We start from the raw sequence: 27,868 nt of genomic DNA, 5'->3' as shown, positions 1-27,868 counted from the left end.
AGGAGCCTTAAAAACCAACAAATCCTGCATTCCCCCTTGTTTGCTTCCTCATACACTAGGATAGCTGTTCGGTGAGCTTCTAGGGATGTCTCATCACTCAAGACATCTGTCTAGCTGTAACAGCTGGGTTTTATGGAGAGGTAAAGCCATAGTGCCTGGCTTTTTATGGGTCCTCACGATTGCTCGGCAAGAACTTTACACACGGAGCCATCTCTTCATGCCCGGTCCATATACAGTATATTTTCATTAATAAACTTCTAGCATTGTCTACTGGCTTAAATTATGGTAAGTAAAGATATGGGTTTTGTCCGTGATCTCTTCTCTTTCTCTTTCCAAAATACTTTTGAAGTTCTTTGAAGTTAATATTCAGTGCTTATTTGATTATGCCTACTATCCACAGCTGCACACTGTAGTACACTGTTACATTCCTTTTCAAGGTAGCCAAAAGCCTTAAACAAATACAAAATAAATTCAGTCAAAAACTCGACTCAGTGAATGAGGATCCTAAGATGTTAGAAGGAATTATAAAGTGAATAGGAAGCACCCATTGTTGAAGTAAAAATGATAAATGAATCACCCAATATATGTCAAATGGCTTTCTCTGAGAAGAGGGAAGATTCAGTGAGTCTTGTGAGCATGCTTTAAAGATGTCTGGCATCCCACAGAAAGCTGAGGTTCGCTCTGGAATCAGAGCATGCAGAAAAGTGTGGCTCGTTTCTCACTTAAGACACCCTATTTCGTTTTGTTTGTTTTTCTGGCCTCTTTCAAAATGCTTCACAATCTTTCTCTTCCAAAAAAAAAAAAAAAATCAGTATTATCTGTATAAACCCAACAGCTAAGCGGTTTTTCCACTTTATCATGCTATCATTTTCTTTAATCCCTTGGCCTTTGGCAGAGTCCAGTGGTATTTCTTGGCTCCCTCCAAGTAGGCTTCAGAGAGATGGGGGAAGGGCAGAAATCCAATCCTTTATCCTACTGCGAGCCCTCCTTTCTAGTCAGAGCCACGAGGACCACGCCAGAAGGGTAGCCACGCCCCTTCCCCTCAGGCACGCCCCGACAGGCCCAACAATAGAGCACGAATACGTCACGTGGGCATCGCAATGACAAAGACAACGTGGCAAAAGACAGCACCAAATATCTCCGTGCCCAACTGCTTGCCACCCACCCCGTCTTGTTTCTCCCTTCTCTGACTAAACGCCTAGTTGCCGAGTTCGTCTCGGAGACGGTGAACCACCGAGCTACCCTCAATCTATACAGTCCCAGACTGCAAGCCTAGCCACGCGCACCCGGACCAAACAGCGCCGGAGATAGTTGAACTTTTGATTGGGCGTGAGCTGTTTCAATCTTCACATCTTCTCCAATCAGAAGCCAGGTAACCCGGCCTTCCGTTCTTCATTGGTCTGTATGTGGCAGAAGGCGGAGGGAGAGATCACGAGCCGAGGTCCCGCGAGAGCGGCGCCCAGCGCTCAGAGCGCAGGCGCACAGGAGTTGGCAGGGGCCCGGGCCGAGGGCGGGCCAGAAGACGCGTCGTTTGGCTTTGGACGGCGTCGCAGAGTCGTCTGGGTTGAACCGCTGGGCCGAAAGCTTTTGTCAGGGGCCTGGGCGAGAACGAGGCCCGCGAGGTTCCCGATGGTGTCCATGACTTTCAAACGGAGCCGCAGCGACCGGTTCTACAGCACCCGGTGCTGCGGCTGTTGCCATGTCCGCACCGGGACGATCATCCTGGGGACCTGGTACATGGTAAGGGCTGGCTGGCAGGGCCGCGCCACCAGGCCAGTGCGCCTGCGCGACAAGTGGGCCGGGGGGCAGGGGGCGGGGACGTGAAAGTTGTTGGGGCGCTACTTTTCGGGGTGCTTTTAACTGTGAACTGAGGCCGGGGACTTTCGGAGATGGGGATCACCAGGTTTTGGGAGGGGACGGGGAATAGGATCGTTATTTCGGGTTCGGGAAGAGCGCAACCCTCATCCCACCCCACTCTACCCCCCCAGTGGAAACAATTATTGCCCTGCAGTTACGCAGCCAGTTCGGACGTGGTTTTTGTCCGAATACAAAGCGAAATCCAGTTCCGGTGGCTCCCGGAGTTTTTGTTGAGGCGTTTGGTGATGTATCCAGAGAGGCCTCTGTTTTGAGTCTAGACGTTAGCCAGGATTTACAGTGGTCAGATTTTCCACAATACACCCCTCTCCCTGCCTGTCAGGTGTTTTTTCATCCCAAGGCCGCCTTGGTTTGGAAGAGATGTTTATTGAAAGCCTACTATGTCCCTACTGACTTTTTCTGGGTTCCAGGATCTGCGTGATTCTGTCGCAGCAGATGAACGGGCTTGTTGGTTCCTGATTCGGTAGAAAGTCTTTGTGTGTGTGTGTGTGTGTGTGTGTGTGTTTTAAAATTAGTTCCCAGTATCTGTTTATATTGAACTTAACTTGTTACGATTTCCAAAACCGTGATTTTGTTTTTTAAAAGGTAGTTTTAGGCAATTAAACTTTGCCGAAGCTTTGAGGAACTTGTATTGGTTGGATGACTTACATTTCGTCGTGGGGTGGGAGGTGGAGGGTGGGGGTAGGGGGTAGGAAGTAGCGTTAGAGATACTGTGCGTTTCTGATACTTATATTAAGAGCAAAGGAGAGGTTTCCCCCTGTCCTCTCTTCCTTCTCTTACTCTTCCCCGCCCAGTATCTTGAAGTCATTAGTAACTTTGGCAGAACACCAGATGAAAATCTTCCTGAGGCAGATGGTTTCACAGCCCACCCCAGGGGACTATCAGACCTCCACAGGATTGCTGCTTTTTTTCAGTCTTGTCTCTTTAGTGTACATTAGAAAAGAGCACCAGGAAAGCATGAATCTGGGATGCTTTGCTTGCACTGTAGTTATTTTCACATTTTCGGTATCAGAAAGTCACCCTGCTGCTTCTGTAGAATTAATTACATCACAGTTTCTTTAGGAAACTGCCTATTTCGAATGTTAACTGAGCTGTAGTCCTGGACCTGGACTAGTTAATGACGTCAGCTGGGTTGTATATCTAGCTTTCTCTTGTTTTCCTTTTTGCTAAGAGTATGGATTTTTAATTTCTTTGTCCTTCAGCGCTTCCATTCTCTTAAATGATTAATTCATGTCTTCCCCATCGTCTTAAGTCCACCCTCCTTGCTTTCTCCCAGAAAATGACCTCTCCTTGAACTTAGCTAAGAAAATAGGATTAAAGCCTGGAATTCTTGCCTGAAAACTTTATCTTCTGTTTCTTCTTCCATCCCTCCACTTACAGACAAAGGGCTTCAGCCCTTTGAAGAAAAAGCCCACCCCTTCAGCCATTCAGATATATTAGCAGCATTTCTCTACACTCTTTGTTAGGTGGAGTTTTTCCGCTGTGGCTTTTGTTTATAAAAATGAACAGGGGACTCAAAATGCAGATTGAAAAACTATAGCAAGGACTTTTTCCCTTTAAGTTTTTGTTTATTTCAGTGTGTGGGTGTTTTTCTCTGCATGTTTGTCTGTGGTAACTTATGTGCAGTGTTTATGGAGGCCACAAGGGGCTAGATTTTCCTAGGACTGGATTTGCAGATGGGTTAGTTGTGTAGGTGCTGGGAATTGCACCCAGGACAGCAACCAGTTCCTAACTACTGAGTGTGTGCTCTCCTCCTGCTTCCCCCTCTCAAGCCCCAAAGAGAGTTTTTGTTTTATAACAAAGTAGTGATTGAGAGATCTAAATCTGTAGCACAACTGAAGTTCTTGGTGTGAAAAGTCCTCCCCACCCCCTTGAAAAGAAGCTCTCTTGCATCAACTTTCAGCTTAGAATATTGTAAACTGCTTCAGTTGATTTGTTTTGATTCATATGAGAGATTTATTTATTGCCCATCTTCAGTGGAACATGCAAAGGGAATAGATCACCCACATTGCATGACTTCTGTATTCTTACTACTTGCTTCGTGGTAGATTCTAGTTCTGCTTACTTTGGTCATGACATCATCCCTTCATGGTGATGGTATCACAAAGAACTTTGGAGCACAGCCAGGAAAATGGAGCTTACAGTCACAAAGGAGAAAGGTACACAGTGATGGCAGATTCTAATCAGAGGAAAAGAACATTTGTTTTGCTTAGTACGTTATTTTTGGTGACTTTAAAAAGTGTACAAGCCTTAGTTCTACAGTAGTTTGAAGACAAACTTTCTACTAGTTGGGGTGCACTTAGGAGATGAAAACAGTACAATGTATAATGCCTCCAATAAAGAGGTCTTGTCCAAATTATGCATTCCAATGCCACAGCAGAGACACAAGATGGCAACAGTTAGAATGAACTTTCCTCTGTATTTCCGCCTTGCCATTGTTCCCTTCCTCACCACTTTGTCATGAGCACTGATGCTTGGTTCCAGGGGACAGTATGTCTCGATCTGTGTGGGAGAAAATGATGAGCCAGGTTGTTTGGACCAAGGCCTGCATTTATGATTTTTTTTTCTGTGGTGTTTGAAACTTGGAGGCACAGCCCTTCCTTCTGCTGAGCCTGGACACTCTGTCAGTAACTGATAATGATATCATTGATTCCTTGAATTAACATTAATAGGAGGTGGTATCAGGAGGATCAGAAATTCAAACTCAGTCCTGGCAGTAGGTCAGCCTAGGCTACATAGGATGCTATCTCTAAAACAAAACCAAACCCTTAAGTGTTAATAGTTGGTATTGAATAATAGTCCTGTGGGACATAACACCAGAATCGGTTATATGTGCCAAAGGTACTAACCCTGAAGAGTTTGCATTTAGTGGTTTAAATGTGAGAGAAGTGCTTAAGTAATATGTGACTTTAGAATGAGTTCAGGCTTCACTTTCTGTATTCTTCAAGTTTACTTCTTTATCATTTGAAGCCAGATTAGTTTTTAAAAAATTCTTAGGAGATAGAAACTCAAGTATGTACTAAATGATGAATATGGAATTAAAAAGTCTGAGGAAATAGCCTTCATGATACAAATGTGTATTTTTGTTCTGTACTTTGTTTGTTTTGTTTTTTCAAGACAGGATTTCTCTGTGTAGCCCTGGATGTCCTGGAACTCACTCTGTAGACCAGAGGTGGACTTTCTCATGGATGGTTTAGCTTTAAGTAACCTAGTGTTAGGAAGAAGTGAAGACAGATTTCTCATGCCACAGGGACCTTTACCCATTAGTCCTGGCTCTTTAAATAGCTATAGCTGGCAGATTGTGTCTTCCCCACATTGTTTTGTGATTTCAGTACTTCCTATTTCTTCTCTCTGAAGTGTTTTTCTGCACTTTTATTCACTTAAAATTTCTTTTTAGGGCTGGAGAGATGGCTCAGTGATTAAGAGCACTGACTGCTCTTCCAGAGGTCCTGAGTTCAAATCCCAGCAACCACATGGTGGCTCACAACCATCTGTAATGGGATCTGATGCCCTCTTCCAGTGTGTCTGAAGACAGCTACAGAATATTCATATAAATAAAATAAAAAAAAGAAACATGTTTTCTCCTATGTGCAACCCAGTTGTTTCAGAGGCGAATATGAATGTGAATGAGTGACTAGTGATTATCTGACAGTGGCTGACTGTGCACTTAGGAACAGAAAGAAGACCATGTGGCTAAAGGACATGAATCAGAGAAATAAAAAAAAATTTTTATCTTTTTAAAATGTACTATTACTATATGTGTTCATGTATGTTATGTGTACATGTGGAGAGGGTAGAGGTCACAGGACAGCTTTGTGGAACTTCTCTTCTTCCTCCTCTGTCAGTTCTGAAGGTTGAACTCATGTCACCAGGCCTGTGTTGCAAGTCTTTTTACCCCCTTAGCTAATTTGTGGGCTGGAGAGGTGGCTCAGTGGTTGAGTGCTGGCTGCTCTTGCAGAGGTCCTGGGTTCTGTTTCCAGCAACAACATGGCTACTCACAACCATCAATAACTTGTGTTCCCAGGGATCCAACCTGTTCTGGCCTTTGAGAGAACCAGGTATGCAAATGGTGAACATACATATATGCAGGCAAAACACTCATTCACATAAAACACATTTAAAAAAATAGTTTAGTGATTCCTCCCGCAAGTCCATCTTTGGGGTAATTGATGTAAGATTTAGGTTTAAGAGTATGTGTGTGTGTGCGCGCGCGTGTGCACGTGTGTGTTTTCATGCATGTGTCATGCTGAGTGTATGGATTAGGTAAAACGTTCTTGCCTCTCCTGTTAAAGTTTTCTGCTAGGCTGCCTACTCCAGGGTAGCTGGCCTCTGAGCTTTAGGGCAGTCCTCCATTCTGTATATCCCATCTGACACACAGTAGAAGTGCTAGGATTATCGACAGGTATCACTGGATAAGCTTGCTTTATTTTTCTGGGTGTAAGCTATCTGCTTGGTCTGTATTTGACCAGGCTGGCCTCAGCTCGGATCTACCTCTTTCTGCTTTCTGAGTGCTGGTACTATAGGTGTGGACCACCACATGTAGCTCTATATGGCTTTCATTGTGAGTTCCAGGGACGGCGTTTCCCATTCTACAGGATAGATGTTGGCTACAAATCAATTTGAGCAATTTTTTCAGAACTGAAATCATACAGAGTAACTTTCCTGATCATAGGAGGAATGGGGGAAGTGATGTCAAAACCTGGAAGTGAAACTGCATTTCTCCAAATAATGGACAAAGAAGAGATTAGATTAAAAGGACAAATTTAAGTTTTCTTGAAAAAAGTAAAAGTAAAAAAGTAAAAAGTGTTTCAGACCCAGAGCCATAGCAAAATCAGTGAGGTAGTTCACAGCCCTGGGGTGCCTACATCAGAAGTAGACGGGTGGAAAATCAATGATACTTCTTATCAAGGAAAACAAGAACTAACCCAAAGCCAGTAGGAGGAGAGAAGAGATAAAAGATAAGAGCAGAAATAGAACAATTTAAAAAGGCCACAAAATAGAAAATGTTTAGTTTTTGTTTTGTTAGATGCTCTTCTGCAGAGCTCACTTTGTAGCCTTCGCTGGCCTCAGACTCACAGTGCTCCTCCTGTCTCGGCCTTCCAGGTACCAGGATTATAGGCATGGCTCACTTTGCCTGCAAGTGTTTGAAAAGTTTTCAAACCTTTAGGTAGGCTAAAATGGAAACAAAAATAAAATCAGAGTCAGAGATGAGGAAGGTAATGATACAGTTGATACTAGAGTAACATAGAGGAGTTTAAGAGATTAGTACAAAGAACTATCTGTCAATAAATTGGAAAACGTAGGCCTGTCAAAGATGGGCCATAAGGAGAATACCAGAAGATGGGACATAAGAAGAATGCCACAATAGAACAAGTAGTGTGATTGGATCAGGAGTAAAGACTTTTCCCACAAAGAAGAGTCTGATTATTTCACCAGTAGATTCTACAGAATATTCAAAATGCCACTACTATTTTTCCAAATTATTTTCCATGTAGCAAACAAACAGTAATTTTAAAAAACCTCTTAAATAAAATACTCTAGGCCAGTATCTCTGAGAACAGTGCAGAAATTCTCAATAAAACACTGGTAAACAGAATTCAACATCACATCATAAAGTAAATCCTTAGGATCAAGTGGGTTTCCTCCTAAGGATTCAAGGATGGTTCAACCCGTGCAAATCAGTAAATGTAGTCTATACATAGAATAGAAAACCAGATCCCTATGATCATTTTAGTAGCTGCAGTTAAATAGTTGATATATTTTACCATCCTCTCAAATGAAAAAAGTGGGGCTGAAGAGATGACCCAGTGGTTAAGAGTTCAATTCCCAATATCCGAATGGTGACCCACAACTTCATAACTGCAGCTCAGGGATCCGACAGCATCTAGCTTCTTCCAGGCATCAGGTATACAAGTGGCACACTGACAGGCATGCAGGCGAAACATCTACATACATAATAGTTGAAAATATTTATTCTTAAAGTGGATATACGACACAATAAAAGCCATCTAATCCTGATGGCTAGTATCATACCAGATTAGCTCTTCTCTAAGATCAGAAGCCAAATTAATGGTGCTTCCTTGTCAACATAGTATTGAAAGTCCTAGCCAGAGGAGTCCTAGCCAGAGGGATTTGGTAAGGGAAACAGATAGAAGAGCTTAGAGATAGGAAAGGAGGAAGTCAAGACTCTGTATATGCAGATGATACAATCATATATGTATGTATATATACCTGAAATCTGAAAAAAAAAAACCTCAGAATTTATAAATTTAAAGAATAATAAAACAAGTTCAAAAATAGTATGTTTATGTACCAGTAGTGGACTATCTGAAAGAGAAATTAGGAAAGCACGTGTCATAGCTAAAAAAAGCAAAGCAAGCAAAACAAACACTCCTAAGAGTAACTTTAACTAGGAGGTGAAAGAATCTAATCTACAATAGGAATAAAACATCCACAGAGGCTTTGCACAGGTTGTTACAAATAATGAACCTGTAGTCATGAGTCAGAACTGGTATTGTTAGATGCTCTTGTACCCAAAAAGATCTGTAAGTGTAAAGTAGTACCTATTATGTTGTCTTTCACTTCTAGGAGAAACAGTTCCTAAAAGTTGAATGGGATCACTTAAGGCTGTGCCAAAGAAGTCTTGAAGAAAAAGACCATCGCTGGAAGTATCATACGTTCCAGATTTAAAATGTAAAGCTATCATAACCAACACAGCCTAGTCCTGGTACAAAAATAGATATGGAGACCAATGGAAAAGAATAGAGAACCCTAAAATAAACCCACACTCCCCACAGCCAAGTGATTCTCAACAGAAGTGCCAGAGCTACACATCTGGGCAAGCACATTCTCTTTAGTGAATACTCCTAGGAAGATGGCATGTATTAGACCCTGCTCTCAAAAAAAAAAAAAAAAAAAAAAGCCAACTTAAATATTAGAAAATACTTGAGTGTAAAATTGAGACTAAACCCTTGAGAGAATATAGGGGAGCACTGACATAAATCTGTGTCTTAGGGTTCCAGTTACTGTGATGAAACACATGACTAAAAGCAACTAAAAGCATTAGACCAAAGCTGGAAGTATCACACTGTCCAGTTTCAAAATGTAAAGCTTTCGTAACCAACACAGCCTAGTCCTGGAACAAAAATAGATTGGACTTTTTGCTTACAGTTCCACATAACAAGTCCATCATAAAGGGGAAGTCAGGGCAGCAATCTAGGCTGGAGCAGAGGTTGTGGAGAATCTCTGCTTACTGGTTTGCTAACCCTGCACTTGCTTGCTTGTGCACGTGCCCTCTCCCCTCTCTCCCCCTTCTCCCCCCTCTCCCCCTCTTCCCCCTCTCCCCCTCTCCCCCCTCTTCCTCCTCTCCCCCCTTTCCCCTCCTCTCCCCTCCTCTCCCCCCCCTACCCCCTCTCCCCTCTCTTTTCTCCCCTCTCCCCCCTCCCCCTGGTCTTTTTAAAAGAATTAATTTTATGTATATGAATACACTGTAGCTGTCTTCAGACACACCAGAAGAGGGAATCAGATCCCATTACAGATGGTTGTGAGCCACCATGTGGTGGCTGGGAATTGAACTCAGGACCTCTAGAAGAGCAGTCAGTGCTTTTAATTGCTGAACCATTTCTCTAGCCCTCAGCCTGTTTTCTTATGCCATCCAGGACCACCTGTCTGGTAGCACCATGCCAGTGAGCTGGCCCTCCCCTCCCATACCAATTATTAATCAAGAAAATGAACTAAAAACTTGACTGCAGGAAAATCTAATTGAGGGATTTTCTCAAGTGAGAGTCCCTTTTCCCAGGTGACTAGCCTGTGCTAATTGACAAAGGGAACGCACACGTGTGCGTATACACACACACACACACACACAACCAGGATAGTCTGAACAAGAAACTGTTATTTCAGAATGTAAATGGATAGGCAACAAAAGAAAACAGATATACACACAGAGGATTGCATCAAACTGAAAAGCTGCTTTATTGCCAAAGAATCAGAATCAGTGAGCAGTCTATAGAAATGGCAGGACTACTCCTTAAACTTTTATCACAAGAGATTAATACCTAAAGTATATCAAGAACCCAACAACAAAAGCAAACAGTCAGGTTTAAAAGGGGGCAGCTGAGTAGACATTTCTCGAAAGAAGATAAGCAGGACCAACACATACATGAAAACCCCTGAGTCATGAGATAGTATCTCATCCAGTGAGTGAATGCAAGTCAGCCAGACTAAAAAATGACATGTTGGAGAAAGGAAGACCTGCACTGTACGGGGCTGTAGTATAGACACTTGTGGGAAAACCATATGGAGGCTCCTCAGGTTAGAGCTGTCATAGAACCCAGAAGTCCTACTAGTTAATGGTTATTTACCCACAGAAAACGAAATTAGTGTATCAGAGGTCCGTTGCAGCCCATGCTTACTGCAGTACTGTTCACAGTAGATGAGGTAGGGAGTGAGCTGAGGTGTGTTGATATCAACGGATAAGGAAAACAAGGTCTTCACAATGGGCACTGTTGGTGGTAATGAACCAAATTGACATTTGCAGCAACATGGATAGAACTGAAGATACAACTGAGATAATTAAGCTACAGGAAGGCAAATAAATGATTTACTTTCAGAATACAAAGTAGCTTAATTTATGGACAAGGTAGAGGTCAACAGAAACTAAAAGGCAAGAGAAGGGGCCAGTAAGCATCAGGATAGGAGTATGATTAGTGTTTCCTTGCACAGAGGGTGATTTCAGCTGTCAAAATTACATTTAAAAAAATCTGAAAGTAATAAAGGTGAGTATGTTTTCACCACAAACTGAAATGTTTTAAAGTTATGGCATGATATGTTTTGATTTGACCAGTACATGCTGAATAAGTGTTCTAAAACATGACACTATACTCCATAAAGGTGTGCAAATGTCATTAAAGAAAAAACAAGGAGAAAGTGCTTGCCTGGGCCTGAATGTTTCCCTGGACTTGAACTTGTTCCTTTCTACCGAATAAAGGATTCTACGTTGTCTTCTTCCTGCTTATTTACTCATATGATGTATACTGAAGGCTTTGAAAGTCTGTTTCTCAAGCGGGAGGTGCTTTGCTGTGTTGTTGACACGTGCTGTGTTCTACCTGGCATTGGTACTAGGTTTACAAGCCTTATTTTCAGCCTTCTTTCCTGAGTACAGTACGATAAAAGTCACAAATATTTTGGAATAGTTTGTATGTAGTAGAATACCTTAAAGACTTTTTAAACTGTAGAGTTAGAGTTAGTTTTAATTTCTTGAAAACACCAACAGGAGTTTAGTAGTTGAGCTTTATATACATGCTCAGTGGTAAGTGCTTAGGGTCGCAGTACTGCTTTATCAGAACAGGTCCTGTCATTGGAAACTGCTGCCCCTCAGTGAAAGCAACTTGGGAATGTTGCTAATAATACTAGGCAAGGACAGGGGAAAACTTGATGGCATTTTTATAGAAGAAAAACGGCTTTTAAAGAGTCATATATGTGATAAAAATATTTTAGACTTGTGGACTGCATGTATACAACCACATATATACACACACATAGATAGATAGATAGATAGATAGATAGATAGATAGATAGATAGATAGATAGATAGAATATATTTAACCCCCTCCTCCCCCCCACCCCCCGCAAGTAGTTTTGGTACTTCATTTCTTTCATTTGGTAGTTAGTTTTGCATATTTTTCTTAACATGAATGTTTTTCTGTGCCATGCGAAACTTTTTTTTTTAACTAGGATGATAATTTGCTCAGCAAGAGTTTGCTGAATGAATTTCAAACTTAATTTCCCAACACAAGATAACATGCCTAACTTGGAAATAAAATGTGGCTTGTTTCTCTACCAAATGTTTGAAGACTTGGCCTGCTGTAAGAAAATACCTTTCTTGGGCATTATTGTTCATCCTTTATTTAGGGTGGACAGGAAAGAGTAGTTTCAGATATTGTTGATAGAATATCGGGTGTGTCAAATGTTTGGACTTCCAAAAGGAGGAGGGTGAATTCTGTAAAGTTTGGTTATGGAGTTAGTATTATCTTCAGACTTGACTGATTTCTATGTTGAATCTTCAACTGGACTGTTGTGATACTTGCAGGCCAAACCTCCTGAGAAACTGCAAGGGACCACAACTAGGCTCTGCAGAATGGACCTTCTTTTAAAATGGGGTTCTTATCTCTGCTAAGACTAGGGGAATTCATGGTATTAGGATGAGATTTCAGTAACGTGTTTGGCAGTGATTCAAGATAAGCCTTAGCTCCTGTGTGTGTGTGTCTTAAATAGAGACTTATTTCATGATGATTACATTTTAGAATGAAGAAACTAGAGAGAATTAATCTGTAGGATGTCAAAATCTAGATCTAGGAAATCATGGTGGGCAGGAATGTAACGATGAATTTAGTTGCAGATACATTGATTGCAGTTTGCATGTAGCTTATTGGCTCAAGTGTAGGAAAAACAAATAGGTGTTGTGTAGAGTTACTCTTGTATGATATTGCAAAACTGTACAAAGCCAGTACAGTTGTCTTTGGAATTGTGAGCTAGATTGGTGAACTTGTCCTTACACTGAAACTTATACAAAGAGGAAAGCTAGAGGGGTGGTTTGAGGACCTGAGTACTTGGTCAGTACAGTGTTTGGAAGCTGCTTTTGGGTATTAGATAAACACAGTGACTCAAGGTAGAATGAAGGTCAATGCAGGGAGAGGGAAGGGACTGTCTTAAACTTGAACAAAGCGCACGGGGGTGCTGTGGAGGAGTGGAAGGCATCTGCATGTGGGAACTGAACTGACAAGTCTCTGATGGCTGTGTGAGGAAATATGTACCTCTGAACATGAACAGACTATAGTGAGTCCCCAATTTTACTTTCTGTGCATTTTATTTGGTTTATTGGCATTAGCATAGGGTTATGCATCTTTATATAATCTATAACTTTTAAAATGTCCTCACAGTGGTAATACATGTTTTATCTGAGTGTCTCCTATTTCATAACCTTGTCACTGAAGGTGAAATAGTATTAAATATAACACAGCATCCAGAGAGTCTGTGAAGACTCTTCGCTGGTAAGAGCTAATGGGAAGGTGTTTTCTTTCTCAGGTGGTCAACCTGTTGATGGCAATTTTGCTGACTGTGGAGGTAACTCATCCAAATTCCATGCCAGCTGTCAACATTCAGTATGAAGTCATTGGTAATTACTATTCATCTGAGAGAATGGCTGGTAAGTTTTTACTTTAAAAGATATTACTGCCAAATTTTTATATATAAAGTCAGTTGTAGTCTACATATGAATATTAGAGGACTATTGATAAAATTGTGCTTGAGTTATTCTTCAAATGGCTAAATACTTTGCATAGTATCAAGCTAGGTGTTATTTAAACTCTTTATTGAGACTGTCAAGTATTTTGATGACTTCCCAAAGGTGTTGAGCAAGAGCTGCAGTAGAGCATTTCTAGACAAGAATATGTAATGGACAGTAGACAGTAGGTTGTATGTGTGCTTTGACTCTAGAGACCAAACAGAGAAATGGGAAATAAAAATGGTTTGAGACTTTTGAGGGCCTTCAGTGATGTATAGCCAGGGTCAGAAATTGGTGTGTAGATCAGGTGGACTCTTAGCATAGAGTGTAAAATCCAGTGTATGGTTCTCTTGTTTATGTGGAAAGAGATTTAACACCACTATTAAAAATGGACTAACCCTAGAACATTCATAGAAATTGTCCTTTTAAACTGATTTATTCCCTAATAGCAATTATTTTTCATTGCCAGTTTTCTCTTTAAAATACAGGTATAAAATTATTCCAGTTGAGTTTATATTATTATATATAATTATATCATAAATTTAATACTTACACAGAAAATTATGTCTCAGTTTGGATTACAATGTCTACATGCTTAGTTTTTAAATTTCAGTTAAGAAAAGCGTTCCCAGATCACAAGTGTGTTTATAATACTATAGATCTTAATTTCCAGGATTTTAGATTTTATTAACTTTGAATATGAAGTTTTGAACTTCTTTATATTTGTGGCTACCTGTGATCCAAGGATGAAGATTTGTGTCTTCCTTTTTTTGTTTTACTTTATGTGTGAGTGCTTTGCCTGAATGTGTGTGTGCACGCATGAGGGAGGGCGATGTGAACTGCAGTCTGTCTGTTGCTGTGTGGGTGCTAGGGACCAAACCTGCTTGCTCTGCAGCAGCCCTGAACCTCGTAATTGCTGAGCCTTCTGTCTCCAGCCCTGATTTGTGTCTTTCTTTTTTTTCTTTTTCTTTTCTTTCTTTCGTTAGATAATTTTTGTTAAATAATTGTCTTCATGGATAACTTTATTTTCCAGGAGCCAAGAAGAACTATGTGGCTATAAATACAGAACAGAATGAAAACAACCGATGGGCATTTATACTGCGTTTTGCTGCTGTTTTTAGTGAAAAGTTTTCTCATCCTTTTTAAATATATCCTTGTGACTTTGACTCTGAGAGGAGTGGCAAGGAATAGCCTTTTGGGATATTTTTCACAAGTAGTTTTTTTTTTTTTATTTGAACTTCCTCCTGCCCAAATAATAATAAACCAAATTTTAGAATTTTATTACTACCTTCCTCCATTTTTTGAGACAGGGTCTTACTTTATATCTTAATCTTTCAGTAGGAAGAACTTTTAAATACTTAACAATGGGGGTACTCTGATATGATCCAGTAATTAACGTTACATACTGGTTGTAGTTGCAATGCTCAGTGATATGATTATTTGTATAAATATCTAATATCTTCATTATTGGTGCCCTTTTGTTTCCTTTTAAGTTTTCAGTTATGTGTATGTGTAGGAGGATGGGCATGTGAGTGCAGGTGCCTGGAAGCCAGAGGGGTCCAGTTTTCTGCAACAGCAGTTAAGGCGATTGTGAGCGGCCTGACATGGGTACTGGGAACCTTGCTCTGCAGAGCAGCAAGCAGAGCGAGCTCTCCACATCCTGGCTCCTTTTAGTTGATTGGTGTCTGTCCAGAGTCACAGGATCACCTGTGGCTTGTGAGATACTCACCCAGTCAAGTGTGGTCTAATGTTGTTTGGGATTATTTGTGTGTGTTCTGAAGAGAACACGAGTGAATGGTGAACATGAGTTAATGCACACTGAGGGAAAAGTTGAGAAGAACAGATGTGTGATGGGGAGAGAGGGCAAACTAAAGGAAGCCATGGATTAAAGGTGTGAGACGCTGGGGTGGGATTAATGGAGAACTTTGAATTTTAGGTTGTAATCTTATCAAAGCAAGAGGTAGATCTGTGGTTTTCTGTGTGTAACTCATCTGTCTTAAGCAAACAGCAACTTCTTTTTCCAGTTACGCCCTCGTCTCACAAACCCAACTTGTATGGATTCTTTCATAGTTTTTCATTGCCTCTGCATGTGTTGCAACTTGCCTGTCAGATTTTGTCTCTTTGCACTTAGACATGTAGAGGCACAAGGGACCGGGTTTTCCTATATTTACATGGCTCATGTTCCATCCTACAGAGTCAATGAGTTGTTTAACATGGAAAGGCACGTGTAAGTTTCTCAGAACTTCTTAATGTCAGGCTTAGGTTTTTTCCCTCACTCTTAGATCTTTTGAGGGCCAATTTTGAAAACAATTGCAGTTAATTTACACAGAAACATTTTAAAGCGTAATTTTGTTATGAAGAATTTAGTTTAATTAGATTTCTGTTTTTGTTTTCTTAGATAATGCCTGCGTTCTTTTTGCCGTCTCTGTTCTTATGTTTATAATCAGTTCAATGCTGGTTTATGGAGCCATTTCTGTAAGTTTGCCATATTTTGCTCTCCTCATTTGACCTTTACCATGGGTAGTGACTGTATATGTATACTAAGTGGTCCTTTGCCTCTGCAGTATCAAGTGGGCTGGCTGATTCCTTTCTTCTGCTACCGACTTTTTGACTTTGTTCTCAGTTGTCTGGTGGCCATCAGTTCTCTCACTTACTTGCCAAGAATCAAAGAATATCTGGATCAGTTGGTAAGTGTGTGTGCTATTTAAACATTTCTACTTAAGTAAAACATTTTCATTGAAATCCTGAGGCAGCCTTGGTACTATTTTCAATGCTTTTTGCTTTGTACATACAGTATCTTAAAATCATTCCCATGTTAAGACCTGTAAGATAGAAATAAATGATTGTTGTACCATACTGTTTGGACAGCACAAGAAGTCCATAAAGACAGTTAGTGTGGAAGAGATGAATTAATTGTGTTTCAGTAAAATATTCGACTGTAGTTGGGCTTCTTAAGGGATTGGTGTTTCATCTTTATCAGAATGGTAGCAGGTGTCTGTATGCTTGCTGTACCCTAGTCCTTTGTTGATGTGCTTACACTATCCTAGTCCTACTATGTTGGTATGCCTGCTGTAGCCCTGTGTAGGAAACTTTAGCTGTTCAGGAAAGCTGGCTTTTTTTTTTTTTTTTTTAATAACAGTCTTTGGTGTTTTCTCCCTCTGTTTGATTGGCTTAGTCCTTTTCATTAGAAGGTATGTCCTCTGCTGGCCAGTTTTAGACCCTTCCTTCCCTTCTAATGCCTTTCTCCTGACTTGTCCAGAGTCAGATGAGTGCGGCAGATTCTTTCCAGCACAGTGAGTCTGTCAGCAGTAAATCATGTCCTTCTGCCTGGCTTGTAAACAGTGGCATGTGTTCTTTTTAACCTCTAATGAAGAGTTGAGACCAATATTTGACTCCTAGAAAAGTTACTTTTCTTCATGGAACACTATGGTCCTGGAAACCTGAGCAATCTCAGTTCCTCCTGACTTTCTGATCCAGGACAAAGTTGGGGTGTTACACAAGTGGTTATATCTTGTCAAAAGCACAAAGATAGAAAGTAGTGGCCAGTAAAATGAATATTAACTCTGTTCAGACCTTTTAGTTATCTCAGATATTGAACAGGCAGACTGATGTGACTAGTCCGCTGATGGTAAGGTTCCGGGTGTACTGCATTCTTGTGTAGATTTGCAGTAGCCTGTCTCTCTTGACTGTTGCTGCCCTTTGTTGTGTTCTTAAAATGTTCAAGTGTGTGGTGTAAGTGTCAGTGCTTTTGTGTTTAACAGCCTGATTTCCCCTACAAAGATGACCTCCTGGCATTAGACTCCAGCTGCCTCCTGTTCATTGTTCTTGTGTTCTTTGTGGTATTCATCATTTTTAAGGTAAGGAGCTTGTGATTCTCTCTTGGGGGGCCTGGTGAGACTGTCGCTTAGTAAACCTTTTTCCAGTTCTGTCTCTATATGGATCGTAGTTGATGTAGGATTTGTAGTGATGGTGTCACTGCATTTAAGGGATGGGTCCTCCCTGTCTTGTGTCCAGTGAGTACTTAGAACTTTTGTGTTTTCAAAAGTGGTTCGTTCATGATTTATAGGGAAATTAAAGTTCCTCACATTTGAGCACAGGGATTTCCTCCACAGTGTTGGTTAGCAGACCTAAGTAAGTCTCTAGCTAGAGTCTCTGTGAGAAACTTGTGATGTTTAAATGAGAGCCAGTCAGGAGTGAGCCGGGCTTGTATAGGTCCCTTTCCACAGACAGTGCAGAAGAGATGATGGTCCTCTGCTCCCAGAGCAGCCTGCTAAGCTCTGGTTCTCCTTTCAGGCTTACCTAATCAATTGTGTTTGGAACTGCTACAAATACATCAACAACAGAAATGTGCCGGAGATTGCCGTGTACCCTGCCTTTGAAGCACCTCCACAGGTTAACTACTATTTGACTCACTAAACTTTCACTCTTAATGATGGATCCAGAAGTGAATGTGGGGCTTGACTTTCTGTTCTTTTCTCTAACCGTGGTTTGGAACTTGAATAGCTTGAACCCACGAGTGTTTAAGATTCAGCATTTCCCACCAGGAATCTTGTGCACACAGGGCTAGAGCTCTTTGCACTGTTTATCCAGCTTGACTATTAGGTTTATTTCTTAGTGGTCCCCACAGGTGTTTCTGGACAGATATGAGCTAGGAATATCCATAATCGACTTGTGGGAATTGAAAGGGAGGTGGGCTAATGAGTGTGTGTGCATGCGTGCGTGCGTGCGTGCGTGCATGTGTGTGCGTGTGCGTGTGTGTGTATACACCTGTAAGATCCAAGCCTGGGCCTTGGGGAGATGGTTGTGATGGCATCTGAGTGCTGAGCCCACCTCTCAGAACCTTGTTTGCTTCTTTGCTGTCTTTGCAGGTTTCAGCATATGTGATACACATGGCCCATATTGAGCCAGTCTGTCACTTGGAGGTCCTTAGGCTAGAGTGAACTTTATAAAGGTTTTCTAGTATCCTGAAGGGCAGGGTAGAAGGGTGTTGTTCTTTAAGTACAAATTGTTATAAAAGTTGAGACACTGGCAGCTTCCTATAGAGCAGTTAGTGAGGCCTCTTCCCCCAGATCCTCAGCCCTTGAAATACAATTAGCACTGGAACTTTATTGGTTGCCTGTTAAGAGATCCTTTATATTTTTTAAATATATGTATGGGCTAGCATGTCAGTTTATCTTCCAGGTTAGTGCAGAGGAAGAATTCTAATTCTGACTGTCTTATATCTATCTATCACACCCATCCATTCTTCCATTCCCATCCTCATCCATCTATCCATCCAATCCATCCATCTGTCCATCCATCCGTCCAATCCATCCATCTGTCCATCCATCCATCCAATCCATCCATCCGTCCATCTATCCATCCAATCCATCCATCTGTCCATCCATCCGTCCAATCCATCCATCCATCCAATCCATCCGTCCGTCCATCCATCCGTCCAATCCATCCATCTGTCCATCCATCCAATCCATCCATCTAATCCATCCATCTGTCCATCCATCCATCCAATCAATCCATCCATCCGTCCATCCAATCCATCCATCTGTCCATCCATCCATCCAATCCATCTATCTGTCCATCCATCCATCCAATCCATCTATCTGTCCATCCATCCATCCAATCCATCTATCTGTCCATCCATCCTTCCATCCATCCTCCCACCCACCTAGCCATACAGTTGTGGCGATCTTGATCTTGAGGGTGGGGTTCAACCTGCTTAATATGGTCTGTTGTCTCGGTAATTGTTAATCTAACTTCATTTTCCTCAGGGTTGTATGTTCCTAGTTAGAACGTAGAGTCTGAAAGCTGATTACTTTAGAAAAGAATTTAAAGTGACATTGTCTGACATGATTCTTTTCTCTCTTTAGTACGTTTTGCCAACCTATGAAATGGCTGTGAAGATTCCTGAGAAAGAGCCACCGCCTCCTTACCTGCCTGCCTGAGGACATCCTGCCTTGTCAATAAAGCCTATACCAGCTTCTTGTCTTGTTTATTTAACAGAAAGCTGCAATGCAGGGCTCTCAGACCTGTTTGATATAAAGTGCACTGTCTTGTCTGAGCATTTATTTTCAAACACTAAGGAGCTTTTGGACATTTATTAAAAACTTGTTGTTAAGTATCACATTTTAGAAACTTCTTGAAGACAATCTAGGTTAAGCAAGAGCAAAGTGCCATTGTTAGCCTTTAACTGGGGGTAGAGGAGGAAGGGGTCTCCATATTTTCTTTTTTAACTTTGCACTTTCTTTGTATAATGGTTTATGTTTTGGATGTTTGATGTCCTGAACAGTTTCCGGAGAGTGAACACAGTGTTTAAGATGAATTGAGTTGGCTTTAAGAGCTGCAGTTTCCAGCTCTATGAAACAGGAGAAATAAAAAGCATTTTGACTTGACTGGAGGATGGTGGTTGCATGCTTCTCATTTGTACGTTTCCATCTTTGTGATAAAATGCTTTAATAAAGCTCTTAAATTTTACCATTGTCCTTAAATGTGCCTAATGTTTGTGCTACAACTTTTAGTGATCCTGTCCCTGATAGGAATATGTTTGGAGAAGTGTTGCTGGGTAGTTTGTCATTTTAAAAATTTGACCTGTTTTGTTGTTGTTTCTTTTCTAATGTGATGAAAGTCCTTTCCTGGTTTCTGAATACAGGATGATAGAGGAGTAAAAACAAGAGAGGAGTCAGGGAGAAGTGAGGCTAGTGCCCTTTAGGCAGAGGAAGAGCGTGATTCCACTGTACAGGAGCATTTCAAGGAGAAAAGCCAGGACAGTTAAAGTCCCTTAGACTCTCAGTAGGCTCTCAAGTGTTTGTACACACTGGCTTGTTGCATTGTTCTTTGTGTGTCCTGCTGCCCCCAACCCTTTAGCCTCCAAGGATTGACTTGAGGGTGATTAAGCCAGGATTTAGTTTCAGACACTCGGATGGCTGGTGCACTGGAAGCCTAGTATGATTTTGGGGGGCTGGGAGAGGAGATTTGGAATCCTGAAATACTGCCATTTTATTAGAGTTTGAGAAAATATTGCAGGCAGGCTTGTCCGTCTTTAGCTGCCCAGAGGAAGAAGATGGGAGAGAAGGAAAAAGTCATTGTATTTGTAAGCAGCCATGCTAGGGGCAAGGACTGGGTGAAAGTGAGCAAGCATGCTCAGGCTTTGATCATAAAGAAAAGGCCCTAATGCAGAAAATCCAACAGTTTTGCATGGGTGCAGCACCACAGTGCCACATGAAGTCTACATGTAACTATTCCTTGATTGGGGGATTTTAATGTTCTCTCTTGTAGCCCAGGCTATCTTCAACTCCTACAGCCAAGATTATCAACCTGGTACTTGGGTGACATGGCTGCTGCCAGTGGAGCTTTTTAGTGAGGAATGCACTACTAAAGCAGTAAATACAGAACTAGCAGTTGTTTATTAAGTTGGGTACCATGCATAACTGGTATCCTTTTGTATGACAGTAGGTTCCACACCAGCAATACTGAAAAGGTATAATAATCTGTTGCACTGTGACTTGGAACAGTGCTAAGTGGCTTTTCTCCCCCAGAGAAAATCATTTGAGGGTGATTTTTGTTTGGTCTCAGGTCTCACTATGTTGTAGTCTAGGTTGGCCTGAACTGCCTCAATACTGGGATTTCTGACTTACGTCTCTGCATCTGGGTTCCTCAGATTCTCAGACCACCACTGTATGTGTCTTTTGGCTTAAAAGTTCTTAATTATTCTGGTTACTGGAACTGAATTTGAGATGATGATTTGAAATGTGAAGTTGAGCGTGGTGACTCATTTCTCTAATTCCAGCTTGTGGGAGTGTGGTCAAGGCCACCTAGGGTACATATAAGTACCCAGACAGGTTGGCCTATGGATGGTGGGTGGTGGTGGTGCATGTGGGGGGTGGGATGTGACCCACACAGGGAAGACAAAGTCCTTGTTCTGTTTCTAATTCTATGTTGAAGTCCATGCTTGGCAATATTGAAATGCTAGCTGGATGCTTTCCCCTTCTTAGTGCTAAGATTGCACCAAGTGTCTGGACACACTGAGCTATTTGTGTCATCTAACAGACTGTGGCTGCTATGAAGAAAATGGAAGCCCCAAAATATCAGAAATAGCCAAACAATCCTACTTCCTGCTATTAATACAACAGCGATTGAAAAAGGTTCCAGAGAAGCAAGCCCTCCTGGTCACAGCACTTCATAGAAAACCAGTGTGTGAAAAAAAAAAAAAAATGCATCTGGATGGGAAAAGAATCTTACCAGAACTCAGCCTTTAAACAAGAAGGGTTCTGTGATAAGCAACAGATGGAAAAACCAGTCACAGGAAGACATCTGCATAATCCCACCCACCTGGACCCCTAAGATAGTCAAATCTGTACAACCCAGGGGTTGAATTCATGGTTTCTAGAGCTGTAGGAAGAGGGCCATAGTTACTAATGGGCATGAAGCTCGCACAGTGAGGGGTATACAGTCAGTGTACACATAAGAAGGCCGATGAAGAGTAGCTGTAAACTATGATAAAACTACAAAGCTCAGCTTTCTGTACCTTGTAAGGTTTGTCTCTGTTCTGTTGTTCAGTTTCTTCTAGAACCTTTTACCTGTATCTTGGCCTTCTTGCCTCACCCCAATTTTCTCTTGCCACTATAAATGTGGCTCCAGGCTCTACAGAAGGCCCGTGTATTGGGTGGAACACTTCTTCCTCAAACAGCCTTCTCCCTAAGCATCTGTCACATGTTTGGAGTAATGGAGGGGTCGCTTTAGGGGTTGTCTAGTGTGCTCCTTCATTCATACTTGTGTGACCTTGTGCAAAATTTTAAACCCAAGCATAAATCTTGCTCAGGTGCACGGGGGAACGTAATAAAAAGGAAAATTAAAATCTTGGGGAGCGGGGAGACATGAAATATATGTTAATGATACAGCTTTGGAGTAAAGAAGGCTGGAGATGGGGCATAGGGGGTACATTTTAAGCACCATTAAAAGGTGTCATTTAGAAAATGGTGTGAAAGACCTGAAATGTGAAAGGATGCACATTACAAACAGACAGGTGGCCTGCAGGAACATGAGGGGAGTGGGGAAAGCTCAGGGAGGCTTTGGACTAACCACATACTGCTATGTCTCTCAGTAGACCTGAGCAGATGAGAGTTATGAACTGACTTTCCATGCTGCTTTATATTGGTCTCATCATCAGGGTGACAGTTTAAAAAAACCTCTCAGTTGTAATTACCAATGGCAACAAACAAACAAACAAACAAGGGCTGGGGATGTGCCTTAGTTGGTAGAGTGCTTACCTACTACGTGCAGTGCTTACCTACTATGTGCAATGCCCTGGGTTTGGTCCCCAGCACCACATAAAGACAGAATAGTGGCATATGCCTGTATTCTGAGGTGGAAACAAGAGGATCAGAAGTTCAAGGTCAGCCTCACCTACATAGTGAGCTGGAGTCACCTTGGATCCTATTTCAGCAACAAGAGAGAGCAAGAGAAAAGACATTGCTTGCATATAGTTCCTTGTCCATAGCCAGAAACCAGCAGCTACTGTAAGGTTGGCTGTGAAGAGAACTTATTTTAAGGTGATTTTAAATCTGCATTCTGCCACTAACTTCCTGTCTGAGCATGGGTAGACTTCTTATCCTCTGTGAGCTTTACACCCCACAGCTCCCCAAGAGGAAGGAGCACAGGATGTAAAGCACTCTGCACAAAGGCAGGCATGGTGAATACTGAAGAAAGGTAGTTATGGACATACTGTGGTGTTGAAGACAAATTATCACTTAGTAGCGATTTTAGCAAGTAAGGTTGAATAAAGTGGGTGGTGTTTGGAGCCATTTCCAGTAAGTTAGGTAAACTGTAAATTGGGTGTTGTTTCAGTTGTTTGGCTAACTGGCTTTTGTTAAAGAAGCCTGCCCCCTCCCCTTTTAATTTCTGCCTGGTTTCTCCCCCTTTAGCACCTGACACCCAACTCCTTGGCAGTTCATGCCTTCCTGCCCTTGGGTCCCTTGTAGCAAACAATTTGCATATGCAGAAGTCTTAAGTTTCTGTCAAGGACACCATAATCAAAGCTGAGGTAGGGGCAGTATGATTACTAAGTAAGACAATTGTCTCTGCTGATAACTTTCAAAAATACATTGGAAATGAACCTGCACATAGACTAAACTGATATTTAATGTTCTTGAACTGTAGAACCAAAGGTCTTTCCATTGATAGTCATACATTTTTTCTCTTATCTGTGATTCACATGTTCACAGTCATCCAGTCATCACAGAACTTACTTTGTTCTGAGACTAATTGTTTCAGTGTGTCCTGCAGGCAAAGGATGCTATGCCATGTCTACTGCTTTGCTTTAAAACAGTGGTTCTCATCCTTCCTAATACTGTGACTCTTTAATACGGTTCCTCATACTGTGGTGACCCTTAGCCACAAAATTATTTTCATTGCTACTTCATAACCTATACTTTTGCCACTGTTATGAACCATAATGTAAATATCTGATATGCAGGATGGTCTTAGGTGACCCCTGTGAAAGGGTTGTTCAACCCCCAAAAAGGGTCACAACCCACAGGTTGAGAACCACTGTTTTAAGAGAACTTACAAATTAGCCTAAGCACTGACCTAAAGGCAAACCTGCTCCTTTGTTTTCTGAAGTTGGTCTGTTCTCTAGAAATGTGATTTCGGTTTTGGGAAATTAACTTTGACTCAGGATAAATGTCACCAAATACTGTGGGATTCTAAGCACATGAGGGAGGCAGCTTGGGTGTAGGAGGAGGAGCACAGGGTGTGGGACCGTGGGGAGTGGGGTTGTAGGACTAACATCAATCAGTTCCTGTCTTCTTTGGGTTATTCAGTCTGACCCTGTAAAGTGTATTCAGGATGACAGGCCTCAGTTCCTCTGTAAAACCAGGAAGATGTAAATCCTGACTTATGTACTTCTCTTAGTTCTGAAGATCAATCAAGGTGATGGACAGGAGGGCTGGCTGCCTACAAATCACTCTGCAAATATTATCTTGAGGTGTGTGAGAGAGCAAGCCACCACCGGGGAATGGCCAAGAGGGAATAAAGTATTTGACCTGGAAACCAAAGAAAGAGTGACTTCGTTTCTTGTCTCTTAGGTTTTGAATCAATCTGTCATGGTTCATGCTGGCGGCCCCAGATACCTTGTTTATATTCATGGCTGGCCCATGGACAGCTCCTATGGCTTTCAGACTACAAAGAGCATCATCACAGACTCCTTCCTCCTTTGATCTTATATGCTTCTTATTTTTGGTTAAATAGTTGTCATTTAAAGAGAAGATTAATCATAAAAGGATGTAGGTACCATTTAATTTAACTTTTGCAGCACAATGCATTCCTTTCCCATCTGGTGGTAGTTTTCCTTTGCTGGAGAAACTTCCTTTGACATGTTTTTACAGGTGATTCTGCTGATGATAGATTTTTTTTTTCTTTTTTGGCTTTTATAGGTCTTGCCATGTCTTTATTCTATCCTTGCTTTCTAAAGCTATTTTTGCAGGGTATAAAAGATGCTGCCTCACTGTCTTCTTGGACACATTGTTTCTAAAGAGAAATTTACTGACTTTTGTTCTACTCTGTATAGAACATTTTCCCTCCTTAAGCAATTCAAACATTTTTGTAGCATTGATTTTGATCGATTTGTCTATGATGTTCCTTAAGGTTGGCCTTGTGGTCTTAACTGTGCCTGGAGTTCATTGAGGGCTTCAGATCTGTGGGTTTCATCATGTATGGAAATTCTTTAGCCATTATTTCTTTTTAAAAAAAGATTTATTTATTTTATTTGCATGAGTACACTGTAGCTGTCTTCAGACACACCAGAAGAAGGCATCGGATCCCATTACAGATGGTTGTGAGCCACCATGTGGTGGCTGGGAATTGAACTCAGGACCTCTAGGAGAGCAGTCAGTGCTCTTAACCGCTGAGTCATCTCTCCAGCCCCTAGCCATCATTTATTTAAGTATATTTTCTGTTCTCTCTGATCCCTCCTTCAGGCATCCTGTCTGGCTAGAAAAATAAAGATATATTTCTCATGGGGTGATTTGAGACCATTCTTGAGAGTTGGATTAAGCAGGAGATGTGGCTACAAGATTTAGGGATTATTTAACACCAGAATGTTGGCATTAGGAAGAACCATCAGAGATGTCAAGGTTGGGTCATGCCTGTGTGGCCAGAGCAATAGTGGAATGAAAGGAGAGAGACCTGGTTATGGAGGAAGATGTGAAGTTCACTCTTAGATGTGTTGAGAAAAGCACTTTTGTGATTGTTAAGCAGAGAGTTCCATAAGAGAGTTACAAACATAATTTACAGATTTGAGAATTAGTCCTGGAGGGCTGGTAGATGAAGTCTACCTGAAGATACAAGTTCTAATATAGTTGGTACAGTATAAATCAGGGAAGTAGGGAGTGGGCTGGAGAGATGGTTCAGAGTGCATACTTCTGCAGAGGACAGAGTTCAGGTCTCAGCATCTAGGTGGAGGCTCACAATCATCTAACTTCAGTTTAGACGGATCTGTGCTCTCTTCTAGCTTCTGTAGGTACCAGACATTCATGTGGTACACAGACACACACATACACACACACACACACACACACACACACACACACACGCACACACACACCACCCATACACATAAAATAAAAACAAACAAATCTTATCCAGGCATGGGGGCACATGCCTTTTGTCTCAGCACTTGGGAGGCAGAGCCAGGCCCATCTTTGTGAGTTCAAAACCAACCTGATCTATATAACTAATTTTGGGCCAGCTAGAGCCACACAGGCCCTATCTCAAAAAAAAAAGTTCTAAAGAAATAAAAAATAACAAAAAAGGTCAATACAGAAGCATTAAAATTAAATACATTTTAAAAGAAAACTACCCATAATTTATTCCTTAGTCTTGGTTAAATAAGTCATTTTTTTTTTATAGTTGCTCACAGGCAACTGTAAATCAGGCCATTGTCATGGTGTTACTTTACACCAGTGGGAGCCTAGTGGTGGCCGAGGAGCCAACTCCTTGCTGAAGAAGGTCAAGGGAGGCCACTGTGTAGCACTGATGTCCAACACAGAGCAGTCTGTTGTCAGTCTGTGAGATGGAACAGAGCAAAGCCTTTCCTCTGAAAAAGCAGAGCCAGGCTGTTTCTTCTGCAAACACTCTATCACGCCTGATGACCACCCTGCCACAGTAAGTCAAAACAGCCCTGTTCCAGAAACTGCTGCCTTCTGGCATCTCAGTCTTATCTTTGACCAAGAGCCTTCATCTGCTAAGGTTCAGTTTCTAGAAGTTGGGCAGTGAACAGTTCAAACGTCCTTGTGTTCCTGGTGCCTATATTCAAGAGTATGTTGAGGGACAGCAAGTTGGCTCATGTCTTTGTCTACTGTTCCCTAGCCCCCTTTGAGAGATTCTGCTGGCTTTGAACTTGATATGTAGTAGAGGATGACATTTGAACTCTGATTTTCCTGCCTTTATGTATGCCTGGATGTATCAGCCTGCATGGTTTATATGGTGCTGGGATCAACCCCAGGGCTTCATGCATACTAAACAAACACTTTACTGAGCTACATCCCCAGCCGCTTTCTCTTCTTTCCTTTGTGTGTGTGTTTGTGTTCATGTATGTAACTAAGGCATGGGTTTGTCACATCATGTGTGTGGAGGTCAAAACTTCTAGTGTGTAGTTCTTGACCATCAGCCTTGTTTGAGATAGGCTCTCCCTGTTGTCTGTGGATATGTCCTATTGTAGAAGTGCTGAGATTCAGATATGTACGACTGTACTGAGCTCTGTGTGAATTCTGGGGTTCAGAACTCAGATCCTCATACTTGTGTGGCAAGAACTTCACCCACCAAAGCCATCTCTCCAGACCAACACCTTTTTTTTGTTTGTTTATTTATTTGTTTGTTTGTTTTTGTCTTCTGAGACAAGGTTTCTCTGAGTAGCCCTGGCTGTCCTGGAATTCACTCTGTAGACCAGGCTGGCCTCAAAGTCAGAAATTTGCCTGCCTCTGCCTCCCAAGTGCTGGAATTAAAGGCGTGCGCCACCACTGCCCGCTATCAGACCAACACGTCTTATAAAGCCACTAATGCCATCATGGCAATGTTCCCTCATGACTTCTTTTAGGTGTAATTATTTCCCAAATACTCTACCCTTAAATATTATCAATACAGGACCTTGAGGACTAAGTTCCCAACTCTTGAACTTGAAGGGTACACGTTCGAACAACAGCAGTGTGTTCATATTACTCTGGGACCAGATTTCACAACTTCCCATTTTACAGAATGGAAAGCTTATACCCACTAAACAACTCCAACTGCCTACCTTCCCTGGTTCCCAGGAACCACCCTTCTATTGTTTCAGTGCAAACAGGTTTTGACTACTTTAGATAGTCCTTACAAATGAAATGGTATCATTGCAAACATGCCTCCTTGTGACTGGCTTATTTCACCTTGCAACTCGTCCTCAAGATTCATCCATGTTGTAACCTGCATCAGGAACTTATTTTGAAGGCTTACTAGTATTCATGTATGCAGTGTACTGGTTAGTTTTGTCAACTTGACATAAGCTAGAGTTATCAGAGGAGAGAGTGTCGACTGAGAAAATGCCTCTATAAGATCCGGCTATAGGCAAGCCTGTAAGACATTTTCTTAATTAGTGAGTGATGTGAGAGGGCCCAACCCATTGTGGGTGGAGAAACTCCTGAGCTGGTGGTCTTGGGGTCTATAAGAAAGCAGCCTAAGCAAGCC

At 41.7% G+C, this 27,868-nt stretch overlaps 1 protein-coding gene across 1 annotated transcript; it reads left to right on the top strand.

Annotated features, from left to right (window-relative positions):
- Positions 1-1,099: 1,099 nt before the first annotated feature.
- Positions 1,100-19,630, top strand: Laptm4a (lysosomal protein transmembrane 4 alpha). Its single transcript, XM_034514284.2, has 7 exons — positions 1,100-1,740; positions 12,961-13,081; positions 15,558-15,634; positions 15,724-15,846; positions 16,921-17,016; positions 17,453-17,551; positions 19,027-19,630. The coding sequence occupies exons 1-7, from the start codon at positions 1,405-1,407 to the stop codon at positions 19,099-19,101; spliced, it is 927 nt and encodes a 308-aa protein (XP_034370175.1). The 5' UTR covers positions 1,100-1,404; the 3' UTR covers positions 19,102-19,630.
- The last annotated feature ends 8,238 nt before the right edge of the window (positions 19,631-27,868 follow it).

This window comes from Arvicanthis niloticus, chromosome 11 (assembly GCF_011762505.2).
Source record: "Arvicanthis niloticus isolate mArvNil1 chromosome 11, mArvNil1.pat.X, whole genome shotgun sequence".
In the NCBI taxonomy this organism is placed as follows: Eukaryota; Metazoa; Chordata; class Mammalia; order Rodentia; family Muridae; genus Arvicanthis; species Arvicanthis niloticus.
The sequence above is the reverse complement of the archived record's forward strand: the minus strand, read 5'-3'. Positions and strand labels throughout refer to the sequence as shown.